This window comes from Siphateles boraxobius, unplaced genomic scaffold (assembly GCF_051911475.1).
Source record: "Siphateles boraxobius isolate OS27281-9 unplaced genomic scaffold, OSU_SipBor_1 24, whole genome shotgun sequence".
Lineage (NCBI taxonomy): Eukaryota > Metazoa > Chordata > Actinopteri > Cypriniformes > Leuciscidae > Siphateles > Siphateles boraxobius.
In genome coordinates this window covers 17,566,333-17,585,474 of record NW_027508855.1, presented here as the reverse complement: position 1 = coordinate 17,585,474, position 19,142 = coordinate 17,566,333, and the positions used below count along the sequence as shown (strand labels likewise).

Here is a 19,142-nt window from a genome sequence, read left to right as displayed (position 1 = left end):
TCCACAACGATAATGATTTCCAAGTGTTATTGCGGAAATTCAATCACCACTGCATATCTTTACCATTAATGGATACATTATTATAATGCAAAAATAAAAATAAAATCCCTCGCTCTCATTGCTGTATATGATTTAAATGTAAAATATTTATAGATTGCATTGATATTTTAGTATTATTTACATACTACTTCACTTTTATTTTTATATTCTCAGTTTTTTTATTGTAATTTTAGTACAATTGTAAAAAAAAATCATATACTTTTAATTTGTAAAAAATTGTCTCCATTTTTTAATCCATTTTTTTCTATTTTTCACTTTTATTATTATATTTTTTACTTTTATTTTAGTAATTTTTTTACTTTTATTTTAGTAATGTGCTTTTGTCATTTTTATTAATTTATGTCATTTATTAATTCATGTGATTTTTATTTATGTGATTTGTTTATGGTTTAATTAAAAAAAAAAAAATTTTTTTACGTGGAACCCTCATTAGTCCACATTTTATTATCCTAATCATCAAAGTTTTTATTTATTTCCATTTTATTTATTAATTTTAGATCATCAACTTATTTGCCAAGACAGCATTTCTCATTTTCATTTAGTTCAATGTTAATATTTATTACATATAATATTTATATTTCAGTGACTGAAGAAATTTTTAATAGTTTTAGTTAACATTAAAAACTCTAAGAATCTAAAGAGAATTACTAATATGAATAATATAATTTAAAAAAAATTATAAAATGTTAATGACACATGTGCTTAATTATCATGTACAGTGATTTGAATAAGTTAGGACACCCATGCTAAAGTTGCCTAAATAGAGGAATAAAAAATCATCTTTTGGAAATTGATCTTAATGCCTTAATTAGAAAAATGAGGAAAATTCTAACCTTTAAGGACACCAATTTTCTTTGTGTATGAATAATGTATCGTAAATAAATAAATTCATCACACACCCTTCACCATACCTAGAGATTGGCATAGGGCACTTTCCATAAGATCATCCTTCAATGCAAATCAAACCAGCTATTAGGCTAACTGAAATAAAACCACACCAATCTCTAGGTATGGTGAAGGGTGTGTGAAGATGTGAGGCTTTTTTAATTCAAAAGGCCAAGGGAACTTTATCAGGATGCATATTATCCTGGATCCATGAAATAACTGGCCTTTAAAAATAAAAATCTGCCTGACTCTATGGAAATTTAACATATGGGTGTCCTGACTTACGCACCCTGTATTTTAAGGAAGAACATTTATTTATTTACGATACATTATTCATTCACAAAGAAAATTGGTGCCCTTAAAGGTTAGATTTTTCCTCATTTTTCTAATTAAGGCATTAAGATCAATTTCCAAAAGATGATTTTTTATTCCTCTTTTTAGACAACTTTAGCATGGGTGTCCTAACTTATTCACATCACTGTAAATGAAAATGTAAATGTTTTATGAACTTTTCAAAAATGTCTTTTGATTTTGGGTTGACCTGAACATTTAGTGAGCTTCACACGCATGTCAGCTTCTTATTCCTCCAGTCTGGACCGTGAACATGAAACACGGCACAAGCTGCTCTGCAGGAGGATAACAAAATATATTTTATTTCACAGGAAGAGGTTATCCATTTGATATGCTTTTAATATGTTTTAGAGTATTTTATTTAAATACAATACAAATAAATAATATAGTTATTTCAAAGCAGTCCAAAACTGAAGATACAAATTCTCCATATACTGTACATCCCCACTATCTTTCCCAGTGCGACGCATTCAAGCCCTAGAGCCGCTCCTATACACCATCTTTATGTCCATTAGAAATAAATGATCTATTGAAGAGAGCTTGAAGGAAACTCTTGCACACATAATCCACAATAACAGATCACTGGAATAACGCACAATGGAAATGAAACATTCATGAACTTTGCTCTTATGAGAATGTTTACCACTTAATATCATCTGGCATGAGTATAAAGTTATAATGAAGGAGCAAGCAGAGAGAGGCGCGTGTGGACAAAGTCTCTCTCTCCATCCCGTCAGCATTGCAGAACAAAAGTCACAGCATTATGGGTAAAAAGTGTGTAGCTGTGTTCTTCCTGCGGGTTTTTCTCCCACGCAGAGACTTTCCATGAGCGCTCAGACCCACAAACATCTGTCGTTTCTTATTCCTCCACTCGGCGGATGCGTATGTGTTATACCCGTTCTCCTCGATGCGCTCCTTCAGACGGCAGTTTATTCCGTAGTTTCTCTGAAATGCAAGAAACAACGAGTTTATTAGATTTCCTGCCAGGACAACCAGGTCGTACAGAGGATAGCAGAAGTGAACACACCCATGCTAAAGTTAACTAAAAAGAGGAATAGAAAATCAACTTTTGGAAATTGATCTTAATGCCTTAATTAGAAAAATGAGGAGAAATCCAACCTTTAAAGGGTTAGTTCACCCAAAAATGAAAATTAAGTCATTAATTACTCACCCCCATGCTGTACCAACCCCGTAAGACCTTCGTTCATCTTCGGAACACAAATGAAGATATTTTTGATTAAATCTGAGAGGTGGATCACTGCTACATAGGATGCCAGAGGGAATGAAACTTGACGGCCCAGAAAGTCATTAAAGAAAATGTTTAAATAATCCATGTGCCTACAGTGGCTCAACTATAAGTCTATCAAGCGACGAGAATACTTTTTTCCCGAAAAAAAAAACATAATAACGACTTTATTCGACTATTCCTTTTCATTCCTTGTGGGCCTCCTATGTAGCAGTGATCCACCTCTCAGATTTAATCAAAAATATCTTCATTTGTGTTCCGAAGATGAACGAAGGTCTTACGGGGTTGGTACAGCATGGGGGTGAGTAATTAATGACTTAATTTTCATTTTTGGGTGAACTAACCCTTTAAGGACACCAATTTTCTTTGTGATTGAATAATGTAGCGTAAATAAATATTCCTTAAAATACAGGGTGCATAAGTCAGGACACCCATATGTTAAATTCCCAAAGAGGCAGGCTTTTTATTTTTAAAGGCCAGTTATTTCATGGATCCAGGATAATATGCATCCTGATAAAGTTCCCTGAAAAGCCTCACATCTTCACACACCCTTCACCATACCTAGAGATTGGTGTGGTTTTATTTCAGTTAGCCTAATAGCTGGTATGATTTACATTGAGGGATGATCTTATGGAAAGTGCCCTATGCCAATCTCTAGGTATGGTGAAAGGTGTGTGATTTGATCCATGAAATAACTGGCCTTTAAAAATAAAAATCTGCCTCCCTCTATGGGAATTTAACATAGGGGTGTCCTGACTTATGCACCCTGTATTTTAAGGAACCACATTTATTTATTTACGATACATTACTCATTCAGAAAGAAAATTGGTGTCCTTAAAGGTTGGATTTTTCCTCATTTTTTAAATTAAGGCATTAAGATTAATTTCCAAATGATGATTTTTTATTCCTCTTTTTAGTCAACTTTAGTATGGATGTGTTCACTTATGCTAGGCACTGTACCTAGTCTAGTCATACTGGTCCAAAATGGTCTGGTCTATCAGCTCTGACTGAATAACCATTTAAATCTCATTCTCAATCACTTATCGCTTTATCACATGTGGTTAAGTTTATCACATATGTTAAAGGTGATGTGTTTATTGTATTGAATACTAAAATAAGTGAGCTATTTTATTTGATTTTTTAATTTAATTTAATTTAATTATTTTATTTCAGCACCCCATTATGGCTCACTAAATATTCCCATAACCCCAGTTTAAAAAAAACTGGACTAAAATGCATGTGTATTTGTATGGAGATTAGTTGCAGGACGCTCACCGCTCCGTACAGTTCTCCTCTCTTACTGAGAGCCAGGTAAAGGTTACTGCCGAGACCTCTGATGGCAACGATCCCAACATCCACTGACGTGATCTCCAAAATACCTGAAATACACAACACATTAACAGTTAATGGAACAATACAGAGGCTCTCAGCGCAAACTATTTAGGTTACTATTTATAGGTTTAATTTGAACCATTTATAAAACCATGTTTAGTTTTAGTTCAGTTTTAACTTGCAACAAGGTGACTCTTGCATGAGCAAACACTCCTCTCTTTTTCTTCAGCAATTGTGAAAAGATTTAAATTTTTCCGTTTCTGCTTTAAAACCTCGATAAGGAATAACATTTTGTGGAACAAATCAAAGGCTGTGTGTAATGTATCTGTGTGTTTCTGTGAAGAGGTCAGAGGTGAAATTACAGTTTTGTTTGACCTTTGCTCACTGGCAGGTTTTAATTCAGTTGTCAACACACACACACACACACTGGAGCATGTGACGCTGGTTATCAGACTGTGATAACCCCAGTGGCAGCGAGTGTGAACCCTTGGGCTGCAGTTGCGGGGGGTTTTCTGCAGTTGCTCTTTGATCAGAGTAAAAGTGTGGAAAGATGCTTCTATCATGACAGCTAAAGTTGCAGTTGCTTCCTCAGTTCAGATAAACACACATCTAAAACATCCACTGATAAAGACTGTGTGGCATTGGGTTATGTTACTTTTTATTTTATATTTGATCAGTGAGCACATCACTATCAGTCAATAGTTGTGTTTTTCTTAATTGTCGATATCAGTTTGATTAGGGTGAAGCTGATGGATGCAGATCATCAGCGGAAAATCAACTTTGTCCTGCATTTTTGAAATGAGAAAGACATTTGATGAGAAATCTCAATTTCTCAATCTTGTTTAATGTTTTTTTTTGTTTATATACACATATTATTAAATTAATATTAAATTATTATTATTATTATTATTAAATAATACTGAATTAATTCATAATGATTATGAATTTATCACAGATAAAATGAACATTGAATATAATAAATACACTATATATATGTAATTTTTAATATTCAATATCCATTTCCTGTCATATATATTTAAAGGGTAAAATAATATATATTCTGTATTTATTTTCGGGGAAATCAGAGGTCTAACTAAAATAAATTATAAAAAAACTTTTTTTCTACATTTCAAATTTTTGTAAAGTTCTAATTTTCATTTAGTTTAACTTGATGTACTAAAATCTAAAACTAAATAAATACAATATTTTTTAAACCAAAACACAGAACTAAATCTTAGACTAAAATTAATGAAAATGAAATGAAAGATTTTTTTAAAAAATATTATGAAATTGTATAATGTCATAATGTCATATTGTCATAATCTAATGATAATTGTTTGGCCAAAATTTCTCTAATTATATGTCAGAATTTCTCCATTTGCTCTCCCTTTAATCCCCCTGATGTTTATGAGAAACAATTGAGATATTAAAGATAACTCGATTATTTTTCCCCAATTCAAATTTATTTTTTAATTTTAAGATTCAAATAAGCAGTTATCCATTTTCAATTGTATATCGTCTAATTTCACTTGTGTATTTCACTTGTTGTTTCATACATACAATTCTAGAACTGTACTGGGTTTAAGACTTTGTATCTTTTTTTTCTTTTTTGCAATCAATTGGTTTTCGGCCATAACATAAAAACAATTCAAACAACAATATCACACAACATTTATTTCATGCGAGCGAGCGAATATACGTCCACAGGTAGCGTTTGCGCTCATCTATCCGTGTACGTGTGCGTGTGTGTCTGTGTGTGTGTGTGTGTGAAGTGGCTCCATTGGGGTCTCGGGTTGCAGGTATCAAGTGAGACGGTAAAACTATCTGAGTGCTCTGTGTCCTCTCAGCGCTGGGATGAAAGCATGAAAGGAAGGAATGACACAGACAGGATGACAGTGAGACGGATTAGAGAAGCTTCAATGATCAGTGATCAAAGATGAGAGCGACACCAAGCTGAAGCCTACTGCAAAAAGCTGAATGAAGCTCTCCCACACACACACACACACACACACACACACACACACACACACACACACACACACACACACACACACACACACACACACACACACACACACACACAAACACACAGACTCCAACCACCAACAAGTTCATGTGAAATTAAACACGCATGTCAGCCTGCCATATGCTTGTACCACACACACACACACACACACACGTTTTATTAGCTAACTAAAGTGGGACATTCCATAGACGTAATGGTTTTTATACTGTACAAATTGTATATTCTCTCCCCTTACACTAACCCTACCCCTAAACCTACCCATCACACAAAACTTACTGCATTTTGACAATAAAACAAAACAAAACTTGAATTACTTTCTTTTTATACAAGATTTACAAATGAGGACGTCCCTTTTGGAGATTGTCGTCAGGTTTTGGTCACTTCTTTGTACAAATTTGTCCCCAAAATATAGAATCCCTACTAGTCAAAAAAGTTGACTAGTAAAAGTTTAAGTAGGCTGATGTATATGAAGAGCTTTACAAAACTACTTTTTATGGATGTTTTGACAGGAGAGCAAAAGAAAAGCAGCCAATAAATGTCCATCATACCAGGGTTATTAGTTAACTAAAATAAAAAGCATATGTAAACTAAAATAAAAAGAATAAAAATTTTAACTTAGCTAGTTGGCATGGAAACCTTTCTCAGTTTCATTTAGTTTTCGGTGATGTACTTAAATAACTAAAAATAAAAATGGAACAAAAACAAACAACCAAATTGAGAAACGTAAAAATAAAAACGAATGCAAACAATTAATAAAAACTATAATAGGCTATCTCAATAACACTGCATCATAATGTTTAAAAAGCATCCCAAGATGCACCTCATAAAGTTGAATGATGAATGGCAGGCACGTCCTGATTTTACTGAGGCGTTCCTGGGTTAACATATTTTGTTGATCCAGAAACAACATTATTGTCCGAAAATTACCCTATCCATAATGTATCCCTAAAATCAGAGGGAAAAGATAGGTGAATAACACTGATGTAGAAGCACCTAACCCTAATCGTAACCCTAAACTTGACATAAACTGTAAACTTTTCCCTCAAATCTGATCGGTTGATTGGATTCAACAGGATCAACAAAGATTTTGTCTTGGTGAAATCAGGTTCTGCAAATGTACAGTGTTGCAGAGCTAGAATCTAGTCAAATTAGCTCAAATATAACAATTTTTTGCATGTTTTGGTCCCTATTTACTTCCCATTCCTCAATTTGTGTAATTTCACAGTTTTGATGACTGCACTATTATACCAAAATGAACAAAAACAGCACTAATTTCTACACAGAGCTTCACTTTGAAGTTCCATGTCAGTGAGGCCACACTTAACTAACCACAAAAGAGAGATCGGAGAACAAGCCAAGCCATTACAGTAAATGTGTTTGTAATCCCACCTTCCGAGCCAAACACCTGCGAGAGCGACCGAGAAAGAGAGAAACCCCTCAGCAGAAAGAGCAGATGTGGAGCAGCGCACCGGGAGGTCAGGTTTAAACGGGGTCTTTCTGCCCGGTTTGTCTTTGCACGCTGTTGTTTTCCCTCGCGCGTCATGCTCTGCTGCACGTTACTAAACGCTGCGTCTTTGGCTTGCAGTTGTTCGCGCAGACGTGCATTTTCCACAGCGCTCTGCCAAATCTGGCCGTGTTTTTTTGCGCTGGGATGATGACGCCTGGTGCCTTAAAAAAAGCTAAACAAACAGTTGTATTTTCTGAGATTACAAAACAACATTGCAGCAGTCATTGCATCATGCCTATTTGTCAGTGATATGGAGGCGCTTGCGTTGGTTTTATTGTGTTGGTGGAGTTGTGAAGGCATCTGTGGCACACATGGCAGTGATCTCACACCGTACTGGTGGTCTCCTGTACGTCCGGCTAATGCCTGAAGCGTCCCGACTGCTTCCTGAGACAACTACACTGAGGATGTTTGAAGACATGATAGCAGACAAATAAACACTGTCATCGCTGATATTTAGTCTTTACACAAAAGGAATACACAAATGGGCTAAATAAGTCCTTCAAAGAAAGCTAGTATTCAATAAAACATGTACATGTTTAAAACATATATGATTTACCATAGTATATGTTGAAGAAAACAACAAAAAACATGCATGGTATTTCTATGCTACTCAAAAGGATTTCAAAAAATAGGCTACCATGCTAGAACACTGTAAAAATGATTTTTCAAAGTTGTAAATAAGACAACTGGAGTATGTTTTACATGACAAAACTAATTCAGTCTTTCTACTTCAAAATTTCATATTTAATTCAATTTGTTACTTAATAGAGTGGTGCAGGTATGAATGACGTCATATCCCGGAAAACTAATTCTCCGCTGGCTCCTTCAAGATTTTCAAGTTTTATAATGTTTTTTTATTTTTATTTGTAAAATAGTAAACATAACTTGACTATACACCTGGTGTTTTAATCCGTCTCTTTTGTCCACTTTCTACCACTTATGTACTGATTTATTATCAGGTAAATGTAGGGGATTTTTCAGATCTTTCAATCTAATGGACAAAATTAGCTTCATTTTACATATGAAGACGACCAGAGACGATAGAAAAACACACGGAGAGCAGTAGCTTTAGTTTCTGCTCTGACAGCCGCAAGACCAGACGAACACTGTGAGTGTGTGTTAGAAATCAGGAATGGTGAGAGAACATTGTGCTTGATACGTTTTTCCTCTTCCAACCAAACTTGGGTCTTAAACGGACAAAAGTTTAAATCCCGTCTGTCTAGAGCTCTTCCCATAATGGTACCCATTAGTTCAGTAGACGGAGAGTAGACGGTCTTTTGTGTCTGTTTGAACACACTCGACCACATGAGCGTTTACACTACGAAAGCAATCCGGTCGAATGTGTTTTCGACTTCCTCTGGAAGAGGGTAAAACTGGACAAGCTCAAAGCGTTTTAGACGTTATTTTTATTCACAGTTGTTCACTTGTGATCTGATCAACCCAAACGCTTCTTAATAAACAGGGCCTTAGTTGGATGTTAGTCTAATGTTTTGATAACGTTACTACTGCACTTACTAATACTTAAGATGGTTTAGAGAACATTCAAAAGTCACATTGGTAACACTTTATTTTGATGGTCCCCTGTTGCACCAACGCATGCCAACTGATTTCATTAAAGTATTAGTAGGCTGTCTACACCATCAAAAAAAGTGTAACCGTAACATTCCAATAATTTTCTCTAACGTTCACATAAACAAGAAAAAACGCACAAAGCACAAATATTCAGTAAACATCACAAACGTCTGTTTGTTTTGCTAATTGGACTTTTTAGCGTGTGGTTTAGTTAGCATGAGCCCTTATTAGCATCAAACCCTGTTCCAGTCAGACAGACAGCAGACTTCTGCTTTATCAAACAGGATCAGGATACACGTGGGACAGCTTTACACTGGAATCCACATAAAAGCTCATAAATCTGTTGGAGTCTCTCACAAGGACAGACCAGACGCTGAGTTAAACACCCCCACTGCGCTATAATCATCAGTCGGGTTCAATTCCCCAACACTTTTACATACAATTCAATTTGCCATACTCTATGTAGGGCACGTCCTGAGTTAATCTGATTGGTTGATTGGAATGTTGTTTCAGGATTTACAAAGATGTTGATCCAGGAACATGTTGCACTTGGTGAAATCAGGCTCTGGAAATGCAGGACAACAGCAAAGTTGTCGTTTTTAACGTCTGGATTTTTTCTTCTTTTTTAGAACAAATAATGCTAAAATCAATTGTGAGACATTCATATCTAACCTTTTTTAATCTAATAAAATGACAATTGGTGTTGTGCACGTATACATGCTTTTTTCTACAGACAAATTAATTTGTAAAAAACATTTTTTAAATGTCTTATTGCTACCTTAAAATCAACATGAAACTTTTTATTGTTATTTTACTGGTGTAATGTGACATTTTTTTAGGTGAAACAAGGACAACAACAGGTAAATAAATGACAGTAAAAGTAAATAAAACCGACTGAACCAAATTTTAATTGGATTATTATGCACTGGTGAATCATGAACAATAAGACCATACAGGAACATGATGTTGATTTAAGTTTGCTTTAAGGATGATTTTACTTGATGTGACTCTTAACAACTGCTTTTGATAACTTTAATATATTAAGTTTGTATATATTTTCAAATGTAATTTCTTCCTGTGATCAAAGCTGAATTTTCAGCATCATTACTCCAGTCTTCAGTGTCACATGATCCTTCAGAAATCATTCTAATATGATAATTTGCTGCTTAAGAAACATGAAAACTGCTTAATATTTTTGTGGAAACCGTGACACATTTTTTTATGGATTCTTTGATGAACACAAAGCTTAAAAGAACAGCATTTATTTGAAATATAAATATTTTGTAACATTATAAATGTCTTTACTGTCCCTATTGATACAACTTATTGTGTTCATGCTGAATAAAAGCATTAATTTCTTTAAAACATCTTACTGACCCCAAATTTTTGAACGCTATAGAGTACGTCAAGCATGTTCTTTTACACGTTTGTAGTGATATTTCTTTTAGCATTACATTACTCTAATGACTTGCATCCAACATTATCCGAAACATAGATAATACGTTTTTGACATGAGATGTTGAAGTTCTGCATCATGGTCATCAGAATGATGTCACACTCCTCACAGACCCTTTGTTTCTGTTTTTCCCAGCTAACGGCGTCTTTTCAAATGCATGATATCATTCAGAAGCACCTCAAAGGCCAGTGTTTCCCAAATCATGTCTTGCCTAAGGACAGCAAACTACTGCAGTATCCATTTCCACCAACACTGGATCTGTGCTAGAAAGACTAGTGTAATTTCACCCGCCGGAGGATTATTCTTTTGTCGGAGGCCATTGCTGAACGTGAAAGACGCTCACCTTTGATGTGTCGCTGGTGATATTCACATCACGCCATTCATGAAACTCCAACAGTAGCCGCTCTGTTTCTCGCTCGGACGTATCCGTAATGTTCAGGATGTCGTGCACTACATGTGTGTTGAGCAAATATGTTCAAAATATGTCAAAATGTAAAATCTTACCGCAGTGAAAGAAAAGTCCAAGCTTTTATCAACCATTAAAAAATCCAAAATATATATATTGGTTGAAAATGCTTAGGTCAAAAGTAGTTACAAAAGATTTACTTTGAAATTTCTATTCATTGAATAGAAGTTTATTCTATTCATTTTCTATTTGTTACGGTTTCTGCAGAAATATTAAGCAGTTTTCAACTGTTCAAACTGTTTTCAACATTGATAATAACAAGAAAGGTTTTGAAATTGAATGATTTCTGAAGGATCATGTGACACTGAAGACGAGTAATGATGCTGAAAATTCAGCTTTTCATCACAGGAATAAATTACATGTAGGCCTAAAACATATTCAAATAGAAAAATTATTTTAAATATTTCACAATATTACTGTTTTTACTGTATTTTTGGTCAAATTTTTGCAGCCTTGATGAGCAAAAGAGTCTTCTTTTAAAACATTAAAAATATTACACCCCCAACTTTTGAAAAGTATAGAGTACAATGATGTTTCCTGCTTCTCAAATAGTTCACCCTTGTGTTTCAACAGTAAATCAAACTGTTTTTCTGATCAGACTTGCTCAAGATACTAAAGCTGCGATCAAAAGTCAGAGATCTCAATATGAATTCAAACATTTCTCATCAAATTCAGCTGAGGGCAAAAGAGGGCACAACTCTGTACTCTTACTGTATGTCAACAATTGTTTCATTTGTTGCTATTTTTACTCCTAGGATAAGCATCTGAGATGAAGTCGATATCTTCGAGCAGTAACATTGTCCTCTGGGATTACAAGTTGATCATTGTCATTTTTGTTTTGCTTGTTCTCACCATCAAGAAACTTTAACCGAATGTGATGTTTCAGTCTCTCATGAGGCTCTTTAGGGCTAGTTAAAGTTGAGAGCAGTTAAGTGAGAACATGTGTATTACTGCTGCTGTTCCAGACACATATACACACACACACACACACACGCGCACGCACACACACACACACACACACACACACACACACACACACACACACACACACACACACACACACACACACACACACACACACACACACACATAGAGAGAGAGATTAACGTGCTCACCCCTATAGACATAAGAGCAAGCAGCTGTGCTGTACACCGCTTAAATTAGCTACTCTGTTATGAATAAATGAGTTGTGAAATTTAAAAGGACAGCACATAGCTTTTGAGAGATACATGTATGCTTTTAGTTAAACACTAAAATGCTTTTTCTAAGGGACACTTGCTAATAAAAACACATAAAACTGGAGCTTACTCATGCAAAACGCGCTGCCACAATCCTGAGGTGTTCCATGTGCTTGATAGTGCACTGCTGATGTACTGAGTGATTGCTAGGATGATCTCAGTGATTCTTAGTGGGTTGCTGTTCTGAGTGTTTGTTAGGGGGTTGCTAGGATGTTCTGAGTGGTTTCTATGTGGTTGCTATGTTCTGAATGATTGCTAGGGGGTTTCTATGATGTTCTGAGTGGTTGCTATGTGCTGAGTGATTGTTAGGGGGTTGCTAGGATGTTCTGAGTGATTGTTAGGGGGTTTCTATGATGTTCTGAGTGATTGCAAGGTGGTTGCTATGTTCTGAGTGATTGTTAGGGGGTTGCTATGATGTTCTGAGTGGTTGCTATGTTCTGAGTGATTGTTAGGGGGTTTCTATGATGTTCTGAGTGATTGTTAGGGGGTTGCTATGTTCTGAGTGATTGTTAGGGGGTTGCTATGCTGTTCTGAGTGGTTGCTATGTTCTGAGTGATTGTTAGGGGGTTTCTATGATGTTCTGAGTGATTGCTAGGTGGTTGCTATGTTCTGAGTGATTGTTAGGGGGTTTCTATGATGTTCTGAGTGATTGTTAGGGGGTTGCTATGTTCTGAGTGATTGTTAGGGGGTTGCTATGATGTTCTGAGTGGTTGCTATGTTCTGAGTGATTGTTAGGGGGTTTCTATGATGTTCTGAGTGATTGCTAGGTGGTTGCTATGTTCTGAGTGATTGTTAGGGGGTTTCTATGATGTTCTGAGTGATTGCAAGGTGGTTGCTATGTTCTGAGTGATTGTTAGGGGGTTGCTATGATGTTCTGAGTGGTTGCTATGTTCTGAGTGATTGCAAGGTGGTTGCTATGTTCTTGGTGATTGTTAGGGGGTTGCTATGATGTTCTAACCGGTTGCGAGGTAGTTGCTGTGTTCTAAGTGATTATTAGGTGATTGCTAGAATGTTCTGAGTGGTTGCTAGGTAGTTGCTATGTTCTGAGTGATTGTTAGGGGATTGCTAGAGTGTTCTGAGTGGTTGCTATGTTCTGAGTGATTGTTATGGGGTTACTAGGATGTTCTGAGTGATTGCTAGAGGGTTGGTATGTTCTGAGTGATTGTTACGTTGTTGCTAGGATGTTCTGAATGAGTGTTAGGAGGTTAAATGTTCTGAGTGATTGTTAGGGGGTTGCTAGGGTGTTCTAAGTGGTTGCTAGGATGTTCTGAGTAGTTGTTAGGAAGTTCTAAATGGGTAGACAAGTGGTTACAATAGCATTCTGAGCAGTTGGTGTTTAGTAGGATGTCGAGAGGGGTATCTAGGTAGTTGCAATTGTGTTCTGATTGGTTGCTAGGATGTTTTGGGTGGTTGTCAAATGATATGATTTGAGTCCTTCCTTCAGTGTAAGTCTGTTTTTTTCCCCATTTTGAATTTTATCATCCAGCAAGAGAAAATAGTCTGATCAACTGATGATTGCTGATGATGTTTCAATTCACAACTTGGTGTGGATTTGTGTATTCTGGTTGAGTGTTTTGTGTCTGGTGTTTTATCACAGATGAGGCTATCAGAAGGAAACTGACATGCACACAAACACACACACACACAGAGAGAGAGAGAGAGAGAGAGATCTGACAGACATTTCCTCTCAACGCCTGATCACCTCTGAGGGCTTGATTACATGTTTACACAGTGAGATGTCACTGTGATGTCTGATGCTACACAAACACACATTGCCCTCTAACAGGGACAACTCAAACACCCATTTCCATGCTGATCTCTAATGACCTAAATACATTACAATTAAAGAGTGCACTTTCTTAAATGTTTTCAAAGTATTTTTTTTACAGAAGAAGCTAAGGAGTTTCTGTCAAAATATGTTCTTCATATCAAACTTTTATTGCTCAGACGTTGCTCCTTTATAGCTCAAGAGACTTAATTTAAAGGGATAGTTCACCCAAAATTTTCAATTCTGTCATTAATTATCCACATGTTGTTCCAAACCTGTAAGACTTTTGTTAATCTTCGGAACACAAATGAAGATCTTTTTGATGAAATCTGAGAGCTTTCTGTCCCTCCATTGACAGCTACACAACTGACACTTTGACGCTTCAAACAGTTCATAAAGAGATTGTTAAACTAATCCATATGAATAGTCATAAAGTTAATCCATATGAATAGTCATAAAGTTAAAGAACTGTAAAATGAATGTGGAGCAGCTCATGGAAGAATTTGATGAGAAATATTTAAGATCTCAGACTTTTGATGGCAGTCTGTGGTCTCTTGTACACTTTGAGACATTGTTGAGATCTCTTCTGAAACTCAAGAGGAAACTCGCTGCATGCTTTACAGGAGAAACAAATGAGACCTTAAGAAGAAAGTTTGATAGAAGCACCAGACAAAAACAACCACACACTTCTGAATCGAGATGCTCAGCGTCTTTGAAAAGGAAGGGATGTCAGTGTGAGACACCACACACACACACACACACACACACACACACACACACACACACACACACACACACACACACACACACACACACACACACACACACACACAGAGGAAACAGGAAGACCCTTATCTGCACATGGGCTCCATATGAGCAATGTCTAATTAACTTGTTCTTTGTAAAACACCAAAAATATATTTTGCATTTCACTGATGGGCTCATAATACATGAAACGAACCAAAAACAATATCTAATAACAGACACTTGACTCTATTTTGGACATATAGCCATTGAAGGCACAAGCGTAACCCTTGATCACATTATAAGGGATGTGTTTCCTTTGCTGTGTCAGGGGAAACATTTACGGCAATATGTGGGTTAATTGCTCTCAGATTTCTGGGTGTCAGCAGGACACAATTACGCATTTAAAAGGTTATTACTGCCAATAGTACCATTCTTTAATGGCCCCTTAATTGTGTTTGTTTTATTAGAGCAGCTAATTTAATTTATGGGGTTTAAATATTAGTATTATTATTCTTGTGTGGTTCATTAAAATAGAACAGCCATTACCCTTGAATTCACATCAGGTGTTTTGCTTATGTCTACTAATTTGCTAACAATTTCATAAAAAAAAGTCATTAACAAATATTGCAGCATAATAATTCGACATTCAAATAGAAATGTCATAAAACTTTTGATTCATTTGTGAATGCACATGAGGTAATCTAAAAACGATCTAATTTATGATAAAAGTATTTATAACGTGTTATAATATTCTTATTCATAAACTGACTATAAATAAATCTGGATTTTAAAATTCATTTCATGTCACAATATTCAATATTTTTGCCCAATGACATAATCCAGAAACACTTCATAATAACTTCCATAAATAAAAAGAACTAACATTACTGAATACACACACACACACACACACACACACACACATTAAACTTTATTTATATTCATATTTTTTAAATAGCCTACATCAACTACCCTACTGATCTGAACTGTAGGTTGTATGTTAGGCAATTAATGAAGTTATTCTAACTGAGTTTAAAACTATAACAAATTAATTAAATTCTTCTTATTATTATAATTATTTACATTATAACAGAATTGTTTTTTGGACATAATTTAATTCTAAATAAAAATTCAGATAACTTCCATCAGATTAGTATAGCCTAGATCATGTAGCCTATTAATTTTAAAACATTTTAAAACTATAAACTATGCCTTTAAACCTGATGAATAGCTATATTCTCTTAACAGTAGTTGATGTACAAATTATAATGTTGACAGAGACGTTATTAAATTTCACATCACGATGTTTTTGTTCGGCCATTACCGACGTGATTCTGAGTAAACCGAACGTATTCTGAGGTAACTCACTGTAGGGATCGTCTTTTCTCTTGGTGCCGTTGACTCTCCCGTCTTTCCCGATCCTAAGGAAGAACTTCTGGAAGGAGAAGAGTTTCCTCTGGCGCACGTCTCCCTGGAGGTGCACGTAACTGCGCACATGTCGGCCTGAGGTGGAGATGGATGAGGATGAAGATGAAGAGTTGTCGACCCTGAGCGCCTTCTGCACGGGACATGCGCGGCCACAGCTGACGGAGACCGCGAGAAGATACACGACACACACCGACCAGCATGCAGACACACTCTTACTCACTGTCCATCTCCTCATGGTACTCCTCCTGGAACATGCTGCTCAGTGAATGTGCATGGATGCCTCTCGCTCCAGAGAACTCCACATAAGACCAGGGAAGAAACCATGAACGTGTGAAATTAGGCAAGTCGTGAAGCTTCTGATGGTGAGATAGTGCACTTTATTAATCCCATTTGGGAATCATAATCAGGGCAAAACTCATTCCTCCTGCGTTTCCAGGGAATGCACGTCAAAACGACCCTGTTCCTGGCATCCTTTCTACTGATGTGATCTTCTACCTCCAGGATGGTCATAGAAATGCTGCTGTCTCTCTCTCTCTCGGTTCCTCACCCCTCCCTACTCCTGTCTGTCATTTTATGTCCCTGCCTCCATTCTCACACTCTGCCCCTCCTCGCTGAATTCCCTAGGTGTGGGTTTGTCTGATAGGGCTTTTGTGAATGGCTGTTATCTGGAGCTCTTTGATAGTGGACTAGGAAAAGAGCACAGGCGCTTGAAAAGATGAACAAACCTAACCAGAGGCCACTCTTGATTGGTCCCATCTGACGATAAGAAGCTTTAAGTTTGATAAAGTTTGGGAATCATCATGTTTTGTTTTTTCCTTTCGTCGTGGATCATGTCCCTTTCACCTCGTATAATATCCTGAGGCATCTGAATAGTCAAGATATTGGTTTTGTCTGTTACACATTACATGTCATATATTATTCTGCGGAACAGGTTTGTGAATTCATTACTTTATCAGAGCCACAGGCATTTAATTAAGAATCAAAAGCAAGCGATCGAGTTCAAAAAGTCACAAAACCTTTCGAAAGTTCTAAATTGTCATAATAAAATATTCTAAAAGCTTCTTTTGCCGTTTAAAGAAATTGTCGTAAAAATAAGACACAATATACTGTGTTAATATGAAGGAATTTTCGGTGTTGATTTTTCACAGGTGTTTTACCTGTGTTTTACCCCTAAGTTATCAGATATTGAATAAGATATTGTTATAAGATAGTGAATAACACTGACGTAGAAGCACCTAACCCTGGTTGTAAGCCTACACTTGACGTAAACTGTAAACTTTTCCCTCAAATCTGATTGGTGGATTGGAATGTTGTTCCAGGATCAACAAAGATGTTGATCCGAACATGTACAGTTCATCCAAAAAGAAAAACTGTCATTATTTACTCACCCTCTTGCTGCTCCAAACCCCTTTCGTTCTTCAGTTCAACTTAAAATGAGATGTTTTGAAGAATAATTACGCTGCTCTTGTCCACAGTCAGAGCTTAAAAAGTAATCAAGTAACACAATTAGTTACTTTTTAAGGAGTAACACAATATTGGAACACACTTTTAAAAGTAACTTTCCCCAAAAATATATAATGTTCTGATTCAATCTGACCTATAATGCTTTCTGAATCATAATCATACACTGTTCGTTCATTGGCCAGAGGAGAACCGCACCCCCGACTGATTCTGGGTTCTCCCAAGGTTTTTTTCTCCATTCGGTCACTGGTGGAGTTTTGATTCCTCGCCACTGTCGCCTTTTTCCACCTTTCTTCGCCTTTGTCACCATTGGCTTTTGGCTTGCTTAGTTGGGGAAATTTAATTTTATATTTAACAATATTATTACAACATTATTTTCCTGTTATCTCTGTAAAGCTGCTTTGAAACAATCTGCATTGTAAAAAGCGCTATATAAATAAAGGTGACTTGACTTGTTTTTATAGTGTGTCTTGGACTTTTCTAAACATACAAATTGACAAAAAAGTAACTAAAATTAAATAATGACAATCGTTTCCAGGTAAATATTCTTCTACACTCTTTAATCTACTAGTTCTAGCTCACTCTAAGACTGTTCTATTGCCTTTCAATTTAGAAATATTTGTTGCTTTGCAAAATCTCTTCAAAATAAGAATTAAACTTCTCCATTCCAGCCCTCAGCTGAGTGGAAAAGCTGTGTGACTTCTACGGGGATTGCATTGATCCCACCCAACAGATTTTTATGGAGTATTGATGAACTGAAATGTGTTTCCAGTGGCCAGTGGTTTATGTGGTTTTGGTTTATCTGCTAAAACATCACTATCGTATCTGCATCTAAAAGCCTTTGCTGGATTCTTCACTGGAAATGAGGTTGACTTGTTCCCCGTCTTACGATCACACCAATAATGTGTTTATTTTTTCTTGAAATATGCAGTCTTAAAAAGTCATAGTGCCATAATCCTTATCCAGTCCTAGTCACACATTCCTGCATTCCAGTGTGAAACATGCTTCACTTTCTGTGAGGCTTTGTTTTCGTAACCCAAGGATAAAACTCAAATAAAGTCAAATGCTGCAGTAGCCAACAACCGCTCCGTATGCAATCTCACAGTCATGGATTTGATTTGAAAAACGTGCAATAGTCAATGCAATTGAAATGTGGCCTTTCCCATCTCCTTTTCGGGCCACATGTAATATAAGGAAGATTTAGAGGACTTGTGTGGAAGCTAGAGTTTGATCTTTCTCTGTGCTCTGTGTTTTAACGGTTAGTTTTATCTCAGTAGATCTATCTCACGGTAATGCCCCGCAAATCCAAGCGTAGAGTTAGAAACAGCAGTTATACTCGAGTTCCAGCTGGGACTTACATCAAATAAGAGCAAACTTACAAAGAACATTGAATGACAGCACAACATGTTTGTTTTATGACGTAACTAACAAATAAATACATAGAAGTGTCCAAAAAAGGGCTTGGAAAATTAACATCTTCATCCTTTATTTAAATCATATTAAAAGTAATCCTTTCCTCAACAAGACATGATTTAAATGGGACCTGTAATGCAAAATTCACGTTTAAATTGTTTTTGGATTTGAAAAATCCACTCTATT

The 19,142-nt window shown here is 36.1% G+C and overlaps 1 protein-coding gene across 1 annotated transcript; it reads right to left on the bottom strand.

Annotated features, from left to right (window-relative positions):
- Nucleotides 1–1,617: 1,617 nt before the first annotated feature.
- Nucleotides 1,618–16,663, bottom strand: fgf10b (fibroblast growth factor 10b). The gene is made up of 3 exons (XM_077241737.1): nucleotides 16,023–16,663; nucleotides 3,818–3,921; nucleotides 1,618–2,241 (listed from the first exon to the last, which is right to left on the bottom strand). The coding sequence occupies exons 1-3, from the start codon at nucleotides 16,315–16,317 to the stop codon at nucleotides 2,050–2,052; spliced, it is 591 nt and encodes a 196-aa protein (XP_077097852.1). The 5' UTR covers nucleotides 16,318–16,663; the 3' UTR covers nucleotides 1,618–2,049.
- Between the last annotated feature and the right edge of the window lie 2,479 nt (nucleotides 16,664–19,142).

What these genes read in the sequence shown, in the direction of transcription:
- fgf10b (XM_077241737.1), bottom strand. Translation starts at nt 16,317, where the DNA reads ATGAGGAGATGGACAGTGAGTAAGAGTGTGTCTGCATGCTGGTCGGTG. An exon ending in GAGAAAAGACGATCCCTACA is followed by an intron (nt 3,922 to 16,022) that starts GTGAGTTACCTC and finishes TGTGTATTTCAG; the next exon opens with GTATTTTGGAGATCACGTCA. An exon ending in GAGGAGAACTGTACGGAGCG is followed by an intron (nt 2,242 to 3,817) that starts GTGAGCGTCCTG and finishes CTTGCATTTCAG; the next exon opens with AGAAACTACGGAATAAACTG.